Raw genomic sequence first — 17,500 nt, 5'->3', positions numbered from 1 at the left:
CACTCACACACACGCACTCACTCACACACACACATACACCTTCACACACACACACTCACACACACACATACACCTTCACACACACACACTCACACACACAGCAGTATTAATTAAGAGTTGACTGGTTCTGAGTCAGGCTGCGTTACTGTCATAAACTCTCCACTTTTGTCTTGTGCAATAATCTGTGTTTGCATTTTGAGCAACGGCTCATGTGAACACATGTTTCTGTTTGCAGTGTCCAGATTAGTACAGTGTGTGTGTCTGTACCTCTTTATGAGGTAAATATGACATTTATTTCATCCTTGGGATGGGCGATTGTGGATACTGTGTAAACTGAGCAACGAGTGATGAATATTATTGTTCTATTTGAGAGGATATTTGACATGATCTTTAAACGCACAGAGACCTTTTCATACTCCACAAAGCACTCTTCTAAAGGTGTTCAATGGTGCTTTTCAGTACTCTTTACTTTTCAAGGACAGTTTTGGGGTGTCGGGTTCTTAGGTTGCTTTATGGTTCTTTGTATTCATAGATGGATTTCTAAAGACCTGATGAATCAAAAGGTCTTTGAGGAACTTAAAAGGGTTTTCCAATGACATCTGGCTGATTCCAAAAAGGTTTACTTGCAGCATTGCTATGTAGAAGAACCATTTTTGGTGACCTTTTGAGCTCAAAAATGACCGGCCCACTAAGATTGTTAATAAATCTCACATATTGGGGTCTGGGTATCTCAGTGAGTATTGACGCTGACTTCCACATCTGGAGTCGTGAGTTGGAATCCAGGGTGTGCTGAGTGACTCCAGCCAGGTCTCCAAAGCAACCAAATTGTCCCGGTTGCTAGGGAGAGTAGAGTCACATGGGGTAACCTCCTCGTGGTCACGATTAGGGGTTCTCGCTCTCAATGGGGCGTGTGGTGAGTTGTGTGTGGATTGAACAGGGTAGAACAGGAGCCGGATGGGAGTGAGGTTTAGGGGGGTGGGTGTAACGGGAGTCAGCTGGTAGATAGTTGTGCAGTGTGTATAAACCTCACTCTCCTGACCTCAAGAGGTGCATTAGCAACTGATGCTAGAGGTTGTAGCCTTTAGCCTCCTTGTTAGCGCACCCGCCTCCCATGCCGGTTCGAGTCCCGTACGGAGCGGGTAGAACAGGAGCGTCACACTAGCACTGTGTATATGTTTCCCAGGATGAGGCCATGGCCTTATCCTCATGTTCTGGAGTTGCTTTTGGTAGAGTTTAAAGGGTCGAGGAATGAAGCGAAGCGGGGATTCTTTGATTAAATGCAATGGCCTTTTATCGTTGTCGTGAACTGACATTGTCATATGCAATATAGCTGATAGATGACATGAAAGTGACTTGAGCGTGAAATGAACACGGCAGATTTCTTGTGTGACAAATCGCATGCTGTGTTCCTCATTTGTAAGTGGCTTTGGAGAAAAGCGCCTGCTACATGACTACATTTAAAAATGTAAATGTAAACATTGTTTGAAATGACCTCATTGTAATGAAACAAGCAGGGCGTACATGAAGGAAAAGTGACACTGAAATATACAGCAAATGTTTTTGCATTGACATTGATCTCTCTCTGTTTGTGTTATTACGCCCTCTAGAGATAAGATGCAGTAAAGGCAGTAGAGGAGACTCCCTTTCCAAATATATGTTTCAAAGGTATGGCCGCAAGATGTGAAATATATGTGTTAAAATTATTTTAGTGTGACAAAATCACTTACTAGCCTATTCTGTGTACAGCCAATTGTACAACTTTGTTGCCATGACAACATAACACTGTAAACCCCAAAACAACTGTACAGCTCAAATAATACACAAGTTTTAACAGAAGAATTAATGTAAGTGCTTTTATGAAATTACAATTATAAAGTTTCAATTTCTGCCTTTAAACCCTCCAGAATTGGCCCCAATTGACAAATAAATCAGAGAAAACCTCAATAAAGGTGGACTGTCACATGACTAACGCTACAAGCCTGCTTAAGGGTTAACCACTTAAAGGGACAGTTCACCCAAAAATGTAATTCATCATTTTCTCACACTCATGTCATCCCAAATGTGTAAGACTTTATTCTGCTGAACACAAATGAAGATATTTAGAAGAATACTTCAGCTCTGTAGGTCCTTTTCAGTGCAAGTGAATGGTGACCAAAACTTTGAAGCTCCAAAAAACAGATAAAGGCAGCATAAAAGTAATCCATACGACTCCAGTGGTTTAATCCATGTCTTCAGAAGCTATATGATAGGTGTGGGTGAGAAACAGATCAATATTTAAGTCCTTTTCCACTATAAATCTCCACTTTCACTTTCACATTCTTCTACTTTTGCTTTTGGTGATTCGCATTCTTTGTGCATACCGCCACCTACTGGGCAGGGAGGAGAATTTAAAGTAAGAAATTACTTTATTCTTCTAAAAATAATTCTTTAAAAACAATTGTGTTTATTGTATTTCCGCCACACAAACAAATATTCTGCATACAAGTGATGCACTAACCTTTGAAAAAAAAAAAAAAAGACGCCATTTCCAATCAAGCTTTAATTGTCAGAAATTATACAAAAAGTGTGAAAATATTATTTCATTGTGTGCATTTAGGATACGTAAAATGTCAAAATAATCCTAAATTCATGATCGCTAATGCATTAATTAATGATGAATTACACATAACTGTGAAGTGTTTTAAAAGCTTTTTAAACTCTTCAAATGTTTCTGTTGAGGTCACTCAGGAAGTTGTGAGGTCTAAACAGCCATTTGCATTTTGATTGTCGGATGAGGGTCATAGTCGCATATCTCAAAATCCTCTGAACAGAAATCATCAATATTTTCGACTCCACGTCGGATCTTGAGTTTGGGGAAGGGCCGTGGCTCTCGCTGAAGCTGCAGGGAACAACGTTAAACCAATGATGTGCAAATCAAACGTACACATGCAGATGAATATGAACTGATGCAACACACACCTGCTCTTTCAAAGGCTCGATGTGATTTACGTAGATGTGGGCGTCGCCTAATGTGTGCACAAAATCTCCAGGCTGGAAGAAAAAGAATTCATCAGTTTTAGTTGAGTGCAGGGCTGGACTTTTACATGGCAACTGGCCCAAAACATGTCGAGAGGGGGTGATGGTGATCCGAAAGTTGTTGAGCCGGTGGGGGTTGGGTGAGCCGGTTGGGGGGGTTCGCTGTCCTTTTGCTGCATATCGCGGCACCATTTTGTGGTCCGTTCTGCATAACGTGGCGGCTCATTTGAGCTTATCACGGCCAATTCGGCACATTTTGCGGCCTTACCCACTGGGCAAGCTCGGTTCTACCGATGCCCAGTCCGCCCCTGATCGGCCCCAAAGTGTGTCGGCCCACCGAGAAAATGCCCGGTATGCCACATTACCAGTCCAGCCCTGCTTGAGTGGGACAGTCCATAAACCATCGAGGACAGTGTAGATTTCACAAACTTCCCAAAAACTTCCAAATGGTTGGTTATTTTTAATGTACATCACTAAAGCCATACATTCATGAGGTCGACCGATAGTGGATTTTGTGGTGCTTGAATGTTCAGGGTGAATGTATAGTTTGTCGTTTAAAAATATTTGCATTGAAATATAAAAGGCTGCACAATAAAAGCGGTCTTAAAGACCTTTGCGCCCCTTTGTATGTACAAGATGTTTTCTAGCCTGTCAGCGTGTGTTCACCTTCAGTCCAGTGATGTGGGCAATCATATAGGTCAGGAGGGCATAGCTGGCAATGTTGAAGGGCACACCCAGACCCATGTCTCCAGAGCGCTGGTACAGCTGGCATGACAACTCACCCTCTGATACGTAAAACTGGCATAATGCATGGCAGGGTGGCAATGCCATCAGAGGGAGATCTGAGGAAAACATGGTTTTAATGAATACAATTCATTCACTCATTATGCATACATCTATGTTTGTGCATGTTGTGTTAGTGGAGTGCTGAACCTTTCGGGTTCCAGGCACACATGATGATCCTCCGGTCTTCTGGGTTTGACTTGATGGTGTCAATCACTTTCTGTAACTGGTCAACACCTTGCCCAGAGTAATCTGTATGGATTGAATTATTACACACACACTTGTCGAGCGATAGGTTCAGTATTAATATTGCAGCTTTGGGGAACATACAGCACACAACAGAGGCTATGTTAAACAGTTAGATGAAGTATAACATGTTACACGGCTGCCCCGATGTCAAATACCAGAATTACCAGTGTGCATGTCTTTGTACTCGGCTCCAAAGTGTCTCCATTGGAAACCATAAACTGGCCCCAGATCTCCTTCCTCTCGATCCGTGAAGCCATTCTTGTCCAGAAATTCCCTGGAGCCGTTAGCGTCCCAGATTCTCACACCCTTCTCAGACAGATCTTTGGCATTCATTGAACCCTAAAGTCAATAAAACTATGGATTAATGAAAATGATGAAAAATGAAACAAACTAAATAAATGTGTGAGACACTTTGTACCTTGATAAACCACAGCAGCTCCTCCAGTATGCCTTTCCAGAAAACCCTTTTGGTTGTGAGCAATGGAAACTGATCTGTGATCCCAATGATAGTGTTCAATATTTGAATATAAGGCGCAGGCACTTCCTTTGAGAACATTAAGATTGGTGCCAAAAGGAATCAAATTTGATGCCAATTTGAGCCTTGATTGTGCATAAATTGTTAAAAAGTTTTTTTTTTTTGCATTATGACAAGTTTATTGGGAAAGATTCTCATAACTGCAATTATTGGTCAGACTATATAATCGCAGAGGCCGATAAATCAGATGATATTTTGTATTTTTTAAATATTGGCATCGGCTAATAAATTTCCCTTTTTGGGCGATTAGTTTACATTTAGATTTTTTGCATTATTAATTTTGCATTATGACATGATTTTATTGGTAAAGCTTCTCGTTACGGCAATTAGTGGTCGACCGATACATCTCAGAAACCGATATATCAGGCAATATTTTGTTTTTTTCAATATCGGCGATACATTTTTCCATTTGGCCGATTAGTTAAAGATTCTCGTTACTGCTAGTGGTCAAGGTATATATCGCAGAGGCCGATAAATCAGCCGATATTCTGTGTTTTTTTTTAATTATCGGCCGAAAATGTTTCATATTCGGCCAATAAATAAACATTAAAGATTTATTTTTTTCACAATTATGATACGAGTTTATTCAAATTAGCATTAATACAATATTATCCTGTACAAACAATTTTTTTTTCTTTTCTTATCAAAGCATAAAAGCAGTACAGCAAATACGGCAATCGTAATAATAATAATAATATAGCATTATTTTCTCAAATTACAGTAATAAGAAGGGGAATTAATTATGAAAAAGACTGGAAAATTATCTTTTTTATGTAAAAATATTTAATAAACATTTTAATAATAATAATTTAAGAGACAAGACTCAAAAGGAGCTGATTAGAAAATATACATTCAGCATACACATTTATGCTGTTATAACATTTTAGTCATTTCCACAGCTTTACCATAGCGGAAAATCACAATTTTAAAACCCTCCGATATTTTCAGGTATTCTGTAACTCTGTAATTCTAATTTCCATTTGCACCCTATATTATACATGTGGTGAACGCCCCTCACCTCTGAGACTGTACCTCGCCTGTGATCCGAACACGGAAATCACACCCGTCCCGGTTCGGTCTCCTTTCCGAACACCGTTCTGCAGAATATACTCGATCTGATTCAAATAACCGCGCTCGTCACAAAAGAGAGAGACGAGCTTTTTCTCTCCCTCGGTGTTTGTTTTGGCATTTTCAACCTCCTTGCAACGCGCGTATGAGTTTTCAACTACTGTGCCGGGCATTTTGTTTCGCCAAAGAATACACTAAATACAAAAATGGTTTCCGTCAAATCCAGTAGCACAAAACTGTCCACTAACACCGCGTAGACGTAAACATAAATCTTCCCGCGAAATTTAAAGTCTATGTCATAAAGTCATCCAATGAACGCGCTCAAACCTGAAAAAATAAATAAATAATTAGACGATAAACCAATCAGCTGACTAGAATGAAAAGTGGGCGGGGCTTCCTCACATGCCGCCAAATCAATAGGTTACTCACGTAACCCCGGTTCTCTGAAACATCGAGTGGAGAGATCCACCTATGGGAAGGGCATCCGTACCTGACCTCTGCAGAAGCATCCAATTGCACCAAGTCTGGCTAGACAGACAGAAGCGCGTGTCCTATGCTCGGTAAGGTCCCGCCCCTTACCTAAGGGCATATAACAATCTGCACGCGCTGCTGCTCCTCAGTAAGAATATTCGCTTCTCGTGCAGCAAGCGGGGCAAGCTTGGTGGATCTCTCCACTCGATGTTTCAGAGAACCGGGGTTACGTGAGTAACCTATTGTTCTCTTTCATCATCTCGTGTTCGAGATCCACCTATGGGAGACATGGACAGCTCCCCGATTGCCCAATACACTCACAGTGAGGTCCTGCAAGCCAGAAAAGGGAACGGTCGCCCCAAGGAGGCGGTGCTTGACACGTCCCGTAATTACACACATGGCAACCCTGAAGCACACAAGTGAGAACTGTGTACTGGCAGAGCTGAAGAAACATGTTAGTGGCACAAACATAAATATCAGCCCAGCAGCACCCAGTAAAGACAACACCCAGCAGGAATGTTAATGCATGCTCGGTGACATGAATGTGTACAGCCAACCGGCCCATTACCCCTTTTTCCCTACTTCATATATGTATATATATATATATATATATATAAAATATATTACATATATAAAGAAAAAAGGAACCAACAGGGGAGGGGCTATGAAGAACCCACCCCCAGGACAGAATGAGCTACCGGGGTCCTGGTTACATCCAGTCGGTAGTAACGTACAAAAGTATGGGGAGAAGCCCAGCTGGCAGCAGAACAGATGTCCTGCAATGAAACTCCCCTGAACAGAGCCCAAGAGGCGGCCATGCCCCTCGTTGAGTGGGCTCTGATGCCTTCTGGAGGCAGCACTCCTGAAGATTCATAAGCCAAAATTATAGCTTCCACAAGCCAATGTGAGAGGCGTTGCTTAGAAATGGGATTCCCCGAGTGAGGAGGAGCCCAAGAGATAAAGAGCTGATTGCTCTTCCGAAAAGCACTGGTCCTATCCAAGTAAGCCCGCAGGACACGGACCGGACACAGACCATTCAGCCTCTGATCCTCTTCAGATGAAAAAGGAGGAGGGTGAAAAGCGGAAAGCTCCATTACCTCACACGAGAATGCTGGGAAGCATTTCGGCATAAAGGCCGGGTTAGGCTTAAGAAAAACCTTATCTCCACTAAGAGAGAATTTAGTGCACGAGGAATGAACAGAGAGTGCATGTAGGTCACTGACACGTTTAGCTGATGCTAAGGCCAGGAGCAACGCTGTCTTAAAAGACAGAATTTTCAGGGAAACGCCTCCCAGGGGCTCAAAAGGTGGCTGACATAAAGCCTCCAGCACCATGGAGAGGTCCCATTCAGGGACAGTCCTTCTAGTAACTGGGAGAGAACGGCGGGCACCCTTCATAAATCTACGAATGAGGGGGTGCTGCCCTGCCGTTAAGCCATCAAACCCAACATGACAAGCGGAAATAGCTGCCAGGTAGACCTTAATAGTGGAAAAAGTCCTGCCTTTATCCATAAGGTCTTGTAAAAAACATAAAATATCAGAGACTGAACACTGATATGATGTTGAACCACGCTCATCACACCACCCTTCAAACACTTGCCACTTACAGTCATATAGGGACCTTGTGGAGGAAGCCCTAGCGTTCTGTATAGTTGCAACCACCCGTGGGGGGAGCCCCATCGAGCTTAAGTTTGTCCTCTCACGGGCCAAGCCCACAGAGCCACCCTGTCCGGGTGTGGGTGATATATTTCCCCGTTCGCCTGAGACAGCAGGTCTGTGCGAAGAGGGAGGGGCCACGGTTGGGCATGCAGAAGAGGAATTATCTCTGCCAACCATGGTGCCTTGGGCCACCTGGGTGCTATCAAAATTAGGGACAGGCCCTGCTCTCTCACCCTGGCCAGGGTAGGAATTAACAGGCACAGGGGGGGAAACGCGTAGAGCAGCACTTTGGGCCACGGGTGGGCAAGTGCGTCCACGCCGAGGGGCGCGTCCTCGTCCTTTAGCGAGAAGAACATAGGACAGTGGGAGTTTTCGCGCGAGGCGAAGAGATCTACGTTCGCCTTCCCGAATTTCTCCCACAACATGCCCACTATCTGGGGGTGGAGTCGCCAGTCTCCGTAGAGCGGGTTCCCCCTCGACAGAAGGTCCGCGCCCCTGTTCAGGACACCTGGAACATGGGTTGCGCGTAACGACAGGAAGTGCCGCCTGCTCCACACCAAAAGCCTGTGAGCTAGGGCATGAAGCTTGGGCGAGCGCATGCCGCCCTGGCGATTGATGTGTGCCACTGCAGTGGTATTGTCGCAGCGAACGAGCACATGATGCCCCTGCAGACGGGGAAGAAAATGATTCAGAGCTTTCCATACGGTCATGAGCTCCAGATAATTTATGTGGGCTGAACGAAGTTCGCTCGGCCACGAACCGTTCACCGTCCTGCCCTCCTGAGTGGCTCCCCAGCCTGTTAAGGACGCGTCTGTCGTTACCACTTTTCGCAACATAACAGCCCCGAGAGGGGTCCCATGTGCGTACATGTCTGCACTCCTCCAGTGGCGCAAGGCTGCTGTGCACGAGCGCGTCACTGTGACAGAGCGGCAGAGGTCGCGTAATGGGCTGAAGTGGAGGGATAAAACCCACTTCATGAATGCCCTCATACGCAGAAGGCCCAAAGGCAAAACTTGAATAGCTGATGCCATAAGACCCTGTAATCTGAGACACTTGCGATATGGCACATTCGTCCCCTCCTTGAATTGTGATAGACAATTCATTAGAGAGCGAACGCGTTCTTGTGAAAGGCGCGCGCGCATTGAGATTGAATTCAGCTCCAGACCCAGGAATATAACACTCTGGGCAGGTGTGAAATTGCTCTTGCTCACATTCACTCTGAACCCGAGTGATGTGATGTGCGTGAGCACACGGCGAGTGTCTTGCACCACCTCTTCCCTGGAATTGGCTATGATTAACCAATCGTCTATGTATGTTAGGATCCTGAGACCCGTTATTCTCAGCGGCGCTAAGCCCGCTTCCGCACATAGACAGAACACCCTCGGACTCAGCGAGAGGCCGAAAGGGAGGACTGTGAATTCGTAGCATATGCCCTGATAGGCAAAGCGAAGAAATTTCCTGTGCGGGGCGTACATATTGATGTGGAAAAAGGCATCTTTCAGATCGACTGATGTGAACCAGTCGTTCTGATGAATTGAGCGCGCGAGTGTGCCGTGTGTTAACATTCTGAAATTGTATTTCCTCAAATGTTTGTTTAACACTCTGAGATCCATAATAGGACGGAGAGAGCCGTCCTTCTTTGGAACTAGGAAATAACGGGAGTAAAACCCCTGATTGCATTGATCTCGGGGTACTACTTGAATCGCCCCCTTCACGAGGAGGGAGGAAATTTCTTCTTTCAGAATGTGTGCAGCGCTCTTTTCTGTGTGAGAAAAGATAACGCCGCCGAAAGGTGGAGGTCTCCTGGCAAACTGGAGCCTGTACCCTTTCGTTATGGTTCGAATCACCCACTCGGGAGCCGACACAGCCTGCCAAGCTGTTGTGTGGCTCGCAAGTGAGCCCACCTGAGCCGGGGAAGCGCTTATTGCTGCGTTTATGCCCGAGTTGCTCATTTGAAATACAATGGCGCCATCTAGTGGACAACATAGGGGCGACATAAGGGGTTGTGGAGAGATGTTCTCTCTCTGTGCTGGATTTTTGTGATTTTTTGTGTTCTTTTTCTTTTTTGAAACACTTGGGCCGAAGCCTTTATTGAGTGTGTGGGAGAGATGTAATAGGGGCTGTGTGGTGACACTGCTCTCATACTGTTTCTCACTGTAAACACTTCCAGCACATGGAAGTTCCCTGATATGGGCTGAACAGGGGAACACACATGGTTCTGAACCGAACACACAGGGTGGGCACCCACTGGTAGGGGGGCTGACCCCACCGAGTGAAACCCTCCTTTTCTTGAGAACTTGGAGGGTCGAACAAGAGTCCGGGGGCTGGTGGCCCGAGAACGTGGACTCAAAGCCCCCTGAGGCCATGGATCAGGCCGGCCGCTTCCGTTTAGAATCGGAGGGGGTAGAGTGGGGGTTTCTTGGCCGCAGCCGCGGCGAAAGACATTCTACCCCAAGGCTTAGCAGAAGGCGGGTTACCCTGCTGATGAGGTGGCTTATTCCGAGGCTTTGCCTTACCGGGGTAATGGAAAGGACGCCCGAAGCAGGAGGGTTGGGTGGTCGCGCGGGTGGTGCCTGGCGCGGTGCCGCTCTCCTCGGGAGGCATAATTTTAGCGCTTCGTCCTCCTTCCTCTTGTCGTCGCAACGCTGTTGCATTAAAGCGACGGCAGGGCCAAATAGAGCCTGGCCAGGCTCTACAGGGGCACCCGCAATGCGCCGTTTCTCACTGTCAGGGAGGCCCGACAAGTTAAGCCAAAGAGCACGTTCTCCAGCCACTGAGAACGCCATAGAGCGCCCGCAGGCTTGGACGGCCTGACGGGCATTACGGAGAACAAGGTCATTCACCGTAACAATCTCCTTCCACAGAGAGGGTGTGGGGGTCCCTTTTTCCAATTGTTGCCCCATATCGACCAGGAGTTCAGCCTGGTATGCAGACAGAAGAGAGGAGACATTGAGGGCTCTGACGGCCAAGGCCGAGGCTTTGTAAGAGGCCTGGTGTATAGAGGCAGAAAACCGGTCCATTTTGTTCGGGAGAACAGGTTTGGGGGGGGCAAGTAGACCACCTTGAGATGGATTAAGGTGTCTGGCGACAGAGGGCTCGATGGCGGGGGGGTCACCCATCCCAAGGGCCGTCATGTCCTTTACTTCAAGGCCCGCGAGACCGTGTTTTAGGTCCAGCGGGTCCCCCCAAAAGTACCTCATATGCTTTGCGCATGCAGGAAGGACGGGGAGAAGTTGTTTTCTCGAGCCTGGAGGAGGTCCCAGGAGTTTCCCGTCATACACGTCCCTCTCTTGGTCAGTGGCACTTTGTAAAGCTGGCCATTCGATATTGAGGCGAGCGGCCGCTCGCTCACAAACCTCGATGAGGACAGACTGGGTGAGGGCTGCAGGGGCGTTAGCCTGAGTCACAGAAGACGGGATGGCATCCTCGTCCTCCGAACCTTCAAGAAGGCCCGCATCGTCGTAGTCACCAGAACCAGCCGGCTCATTGGCGAACGAGGGGTCCACTGAGAGAATCTCCTCAGGAAATTCCGGGTTGTGTTGATCAGCCCAGCTGAGCGAGGCCGCGCCCGGAGGAAACCAGGAGCGCGTCGTCATCACCGTTACCCCCATCGGAGTCGGAGAGTTCGAGGTCGGTGCACTGGGTAGCGGCGACCTTGAGCCTCCGGCGGCGGAGTTTTTTAGGCAACGCCAGGCAGTGGCTACAGTTTTCCGGAAACTCTAGAGCCTCCTCCGCATGTTTGAGACCCATGCACACAACACATAAAGGATGGGAATCCTTGGCTGCGATGAGGGCACCGCACGCGGCCGGGCAGGCACGCGATAGGCTGCCCCCAGAGGAGGCCGTAGGCTTAGAAAATGCCATAAATGTTCGAAAACTCCGAAAAATCCTTGCGTGGAGCAGGAGAGAGAAAAGGCGGGCAGCCTGGTGGTAGTTTAGAGCGAGCTTGGGCGGCTTGCAATAAACAATAAACAGCTAAGTTGGCTGAAAAAGGTTAATCACGTCAGGCGGAGGCTGATCTGTGCGATGTATCCTCCTGTAGACGGGTGAGTGAAAAACTCTAATTTCAACCGAGCTGAGTACAAAACAGAGGTCGCGAGAAGCGAATGTCAACTGAGGAGCAGCAGCGCGTGCAGATTGTTATATGCCCTTAGGTAAGGGGCGGGACCTTACCGAGCATAGGACACGCGCTTCTGTCTGTCTAGCCAGACTTGGTGCAATTGGATGCTTCTGCAGAGGTCAGGTACGGATGCCCTTCCCATAGGTGGATCTCGAACACGAGATGATGAAAGAGAACCCGTTTCCTGGTTGTTTTTTCCTCCAGTCGGCGCATGACTGCTCAAAAAGACGAATCCTCATTCAAGTCTAATAACATTTTCTGCATTAATGGAGGAAATTATACACTTAAATGTATAATCTTTTAAATCTATTACTTCTAATAATGGGTACCTGATATAATAAATAAAATAAACCGCTCCTGTAATCTCTTTTTACAATAATTATGTGGTAATCACTAAAGACTGTGATTGGTCCACCGTGAGCAGCGCTGAGAAAAGTAACACCACCGATGTGAACAAATATGAAGCTGACTGCTGCAATTTGCAATCAATAAACAAAACCTGTTTTGAATTCAAAGTTGCAGGCAAATAGTCACAAATGTGTAAAATGACATACATAAACTTTTATTAAGCTACATATTTACTTTTGTACTTTAATATACTTTTGCATTACAACCAAAAATTGGACGGGCTGATAAGACAATGTTTAAAAAGAACTTTAACTAGAACTAAGAAGATTGGAGATTTCCGACCTGCAGCTATATCTACTTGGGCTTAACAGCACTCTTTTCAACTCCTTCCCCCGACTGAAACCATCTAACCTCGCCAATCGGTAAATTATGTTATACAGTCGACAACACACCTAGGGCTCAATTTTCGTGAGTGCGCAAAGCGCTATGACCGTGCGCAACGTCTTATGCAGTTTCCGTGAGATCGCTAATTCGGAGTGCAATGTTCGTGCCAGGACAAAGCGCAAGTGGGTGTGGGTGGGAGTGTTTGCACTACTGTGGGTACATCCAAATTCAAATGACAAGAATCGCATTTTCTATTCATATTAAAGGAGCATGTGTCACTGTCAATGAAATATGCCTGGCAGTTAATGCACAATAGAACGTAAGTCCATATTTCTATTCTTCTAATTCATTGCATATAGTCCATTTACACTACCAACCTCTTAGTGTGCTGTCTTTGTTTAAATCGTTGGTGCTTGAGGGAATGGTCTATGTAATAGGATGCAGACACTGAAATAACCAGAAAGGAACCTCAGAATTAAATTTAACTTGGTCCAGCATTTTGTGCATTGCACGCATTATTTTGTTCAAACCCAGGGCTCTTTGTGTTGCTGGCAGTGTGAATGGGGTTTAACCATGTGTGGAAGTGTTGGCCCCTTTTGGAGTTGGCCTAACCCCCATCTGGAGAAACCCTGCCCCCTTATGGAGTTACCACGCCCTCTTTTGGAGATTCCAACCCTATTTGGAGATCTCCGGACTGCAGCTATACCTACTTGGGCTGTGTGGCAGGTGGATTTTTACACCTAGTGCAAATAGTCACTCCAGACAATTTAAAAGACATAAAAAGAAGGCTGGACTGGTAATCTGGCATACCGGGCATTTTCCCGGAGGGCCGATGCACTTTGGGGCCAATCAGGGGTGGACTGGCCATCGGGAGAACCGAGCGACCCGGTGTGTCGGCCGCAAAATGTGCCAAATGGACCACGATAAGCTAAAATGAGCTTATACAACAAGTTTTGGGCCAGTTGCCATGTAAAATCTTGGGCTATTGGTGGAGAAGAGAGAGTAGAGTGATATAGCCAATTCATGGATGGGGATTATTAGGAGGCCATGATTGAGAAGGGCCAATGGGGGGATTTGGCCAGGACACCGGCATTACACCCCTTCTCTTTTCGAGAAGTGTTCTTGGATTTTGAATGACCACAGTGAGTCAGGACCTCGGTTTAACATCTCATCCAAAAGTTGGTGCCGTTTTAGAGTACAGTGTCACCATCGCTATATTGGGGCATTAGGGAACCCCCTGCTGGCCTCCGTAGGACCACTTCTAGCTGCAACCTTAGTTTCCCCAGGAGGTCTCCCATCCAGGTACTGCCCAGGCTCAACCCTGCTTAGCAATAGTGGGCAACCAGTCTTGAGATACAGGGTGATATGGCTGCTGGCATAGAGTAAAGTTTTCGGTTATATTTAAAGTTATATTTACAAAAGTTTCATGAATGAGGCCCTTTGTCACCATTTACTCAATCTTATGTTGTCCCAAAACCTGCATGACTTTCTTTCTACCATGGAACACAAAGGAAATGATAGGAACCTATGCAGTATGTTAGTCTCAGCCACAATGACCTTTCATTGCATCTTTTATTTTCCATACAATGGAAGTGACCAACATGGCATACCTTACTCTTTTGATCTTCTCTGGCTACTTCCAGCAGAATAATGCACCATATCAAGCAAACGTTGTCTCAAGCAGGTTCCACAAACATAACAATTCTCAGTTACTCCGATGACCTCCGAAGTCCACCAGATATCCAGTCCAATTTAAAACCTTCGTCCAACCCACAAATCTGTAGCATTTCCATGATTTTATAATCTCAATATGGCCCATCATTTTTTAAGGAATGTTTCCAACACCATGTTGATTCCAGTCAAATTTAAAAACTTCTAGGGCAAAGGGGACTACTAAGTAGCATTAGAAACGTGTACTTCATAGAGTGGCTACTGAGTGTATATTGGTAATACAACTCAAGTGCATTTGTGCAAGACTGCAGAGTATCCTGTGCAGGCACCCATTTCAAAGTCAATACTGACTTTATCAATGCATTGTACACCACAGAAGTATGCATATCTTTTCTGCAACAAGAACCTGGCCACAGTGCACTGGCTGGACCTCTTCCATGAAATCTTTCTAAATGATTTCCAGATGTTTCACAAGGGGCCGGACTCTCAAACAGGGAGTTTCAACATCACTGTGAGCTGTGCCTGTTGTTTCCGCTCTCGAGTTCCTCTTCTTTCTCTCCAAACATAAGGAGACAGTCAGTCTAGCTGATGGAGAACATACGTGGTCAGCAGAACCGGAGCCATGAGCTCGCAACTCCTTCTGCCGTTTGACATTTTTGTGGCTTTTTGATTCAACCTGATCACGCAGGAGGACCAACAACACACAAACGGAGAGCAATACACTCTATTTGCAGAACAAACACATCTGAAAAAGGCTGTAGCTGAATTGGAGACTGCAGCGACTCACTTGGATGTTTGTTTGGCCACAGATTTAACCTGAGCGTCTCGCTTTGGTGGGTCGGTGAGACTGTTTAACGGAGCACCATTATAGAATCTTCTCGAAACGCCCAGTTTTGTCAATCACAATGAAAGGTAGGCCACATGAATCATATCTTTACATAAATGGCTGTTTGTCTGAAGTAGCCTATGTTGCTAAAGATGACTTTAGAAAGGAAATCTAATGTTATGGATAGCATACGAGATACGAGATGATAGATTGGTGGTTTTGAACAAGTTTAACTGGGTTGAGAGTTTAACTGGGTTTTTTCTAATTGTCTAAACCATTTTTTATTTTCACAGTGAGAATCAGATAATTATGGCAGAAAGTGAAAGTGTGGCAGTGCACTGTGAAAGTATTGATTTAATCCCATATTCTGCAATACTATTGTGTCGTCATATATTATATTAGGGCCAAAACGACTTATACTTGTTTCATTTTACTATGTGGATGCATGATGTTATTTTGCACGCTAATAAATAAAAATATCTAAATATGACCCCCTCTTTCTTGCTAATTTAATCGTAACGCCAACTATCTTTTTGTCTCTTAGATGATTTTGCAATTGAGGAGGATCTTCAGTCATTTGGATATAAGCGGTTTGGTAAGAAGCCCTCAGATTTCACAGATTGCATCCTCACAAAGTTGAAGAATCACTGTTTTCAGCTGCGACAAAATCGCATTTTATAAATTCATATTACTCCCTCAAATATACATTTTATACTAATTATGTACATTATACACTTTCATAAACTCATGTCTCTTAGAGGCAACTTTAAGTGTAGTTCAGGGGTAATTGTTTAAGTATTTAATAATAATAATAACAATAATAATTCCTTACATTTATACAGCGCTTTTCTAGGCACTCAAGGTGCGTTACATATTATAGGGGGAATCTCCTCAACCACCACCTGTGTGCTGCATCCACCTGGATGATGCGACAGCAGCTATAGTGCACCAGAACGCCCACCACACACCAGCTATTGGTGGAGAGGAGAGAGTAGAGTGATGTAGCCAATGGGGGGAATTTGGCCAGGACATTGGGGTTACACCCCTACTCTTTACGAGAAGTGTCCTGGGATTTTTTTGAATGACCGCAGAGAGTCAGGACGTCGGTTTAACGTCTCATCTGAAAGATGAAGAGATTTATGCAGTGTAGTTGAAATGAAAGAGATGGTGCTTCTCTTAAACAAGGTACAGTATATCTTTAGAAATTACACCAGTCTGTGAAATTCATCGTGGTTCACAAATAGCTTTTTGGTTTTTAGCCTGTGTTGCCAGCCTTACTCTATATTTACGTGTATGTATGTATATATATATACTCACTGAGCACTTTATTAGGAACACTATGGTCTTAATAAAGTGCCAGATGTGGTCTTCTGCTGTTGTAGCTCATCCGCCTCAAGGTTTGACAAGGGCTTCCATCCACAGAACTGCCACTCACAGGATGTTTATTGTTTTTGGCACTATTTGGAGTGGAGACTGTTGTGCGTGAAAATCCCAGGAGATCAGCAGTTACAGAAATACTCAAACCAGCCCGTCTGACACCAACAATCATGCCACGGTCCAAATCGCTGAAATCACATTTTATCCCCATTCTGATGGTTGATGTGAACATTATCTGAAGCTCCTGACCCTCATCTGCATAATTATATGCATTGCACTGCTGTTAAACGATTTGCTGATTAGATAATCGCATGACTAAGTAGGTGCACAGGTGTTCCTAATAAGGTGCTGAAATATATTTCATTACACTATATTTATATATACATTATATATACTGTACATAGTGTGTCAGACAGATGAGGTGAGATGAGGTAAATTTGAATTTAACCCTTAAATGCATGGGAATTTTACCAAACACTCTTACACATTCGGGTCTATAGAGACATTGGGATATTGATAATTCAGCATTGTTGCCCAGAAAATCAACATGACAGAGTATTTCTATGTATAAATATAGTACTAATTTATCTTGTCCTGTGATAGTAAATGTACACTGATGAGCCAAAACATTATGACCACCTTCCTAATATTCTGTTGATCCTCCACATGCCGCCAAAACAGCGCAGACTCTACAAGACCCCTTAAGGTGTCCTGTGGTGTCTGGCACCAAGATATTAGCAGCAGATCCTTCAAGTCCTGTAAATTGGGAGGTGGAGCCAACATGAATCGGACTTGTTGGTCCTGCACATCACAAATTTTGAGGCCAGGGCAACACCTTGAACTCTTCATCATGTTCCTCAAACCATTCCCGAACAATGTGTGCAGTGTGGCAGGGTGCATTATCCTGCTGAAAGAGGCCACTGCCATCAGGGAATACCATTGCCAAGAAGGGGTGTACCTGGTCTGCAACCACATTTAGGTAGGTGGCACGTGTC

General features: G+C 45.1%; 3 protein-coding genes across 3 annotated transcripts in view; 1 reads left to right on the top strand and 2 right to left on the bottom strand.

Annotated features, from left to right (window-relative positions):
* Window positions 1-2,532: 2,532 nt before the first annotated feature.
* tyms (thymidylate synthetase) lies at window positions 2,533-5,898 on the bottom strand. The gene is made up of 7 exons (XM_052153931.1): window positions 5,601-5,898; window positions 4,466-4,539; window positions 4,212-4,386; window positions 3,949-4,050; window positions 3,682-3,857; window positions 2,959-3,030; window positions 2,533-2,878 (listed from the first exon to the last, which is right to left on the bottom strand). Exons 1-7 carry the CDS (start codon window positions 5,821-5,823, stop codon window positions 2,741-2,743), a joined length of 960 nt encoding a protein of 319 aa, XP_052009891.1. The 5' UTR covers window positions 5,824-5,898; the 3' UTR covers window positions 2,533-2,740.
* A 1,789-nt stretch (window positions 5,899-7,687) lies between these two features.
* LOC127652201 (uncharacterized) lies at window positions 7,688-10,145 on the bottom strand. The gene has a single exon (XM_052138321.1). The coding sequence runs from the start codon at window positions 10,143-10,145 to the stop codon at window positions 7,806-7,808; it is 2,340 nt and encodes a 779-aa protein (XP_051994281.1). The 3' UTR covers window positions 7,688-7,805.
* A 4,702-nt stretch (window positions 10,146-14,847) lies between these two features.
* Window positions 14,848-17,500, top strand: part of LOC127657481 (collectin-12-like) — a 15,909-nt gene continuing 13,256 nt past the window's right edge. The window contains exons 1-2 of the mRNA XM_052146293.1: window positions 14,848-15,214; window positions 15,673-15,723. Of these exons, the coding sequence (XP_052002253.1) occupies window positions 15,208-15,214; window positions 15,673-15,723 (58 nt within the window). The 5' untranslated portion in view covers window positions 14,848-15,207. The remainder of the gene's footprint in view (window positions 15,215-15,672; window positions 15,724-17,500) is intronic.

The sequence above is a fragment of the Xyrauchen texanus genome, chromosome 2 (genome assembly GCF_025860055.1).
Source record: "Xyrauchen texanus isolate HMW12.3.18 chromosome 2, RBS_HiC_50CHRs, whole genome shotgun sequence".
Classification (NCBI taxonomy): domain Eukaryota; kingdom Metazoa; phylum Chordata; class Actinopteri; order Cypriniformes; family Catostomidae; genus Xyrauchen; species Xyrauchen texanus.
Note: the sequence above shows the minus strand (reverse complement) of the source record. Positions and strands in the feature narration are given on the sequence as shown.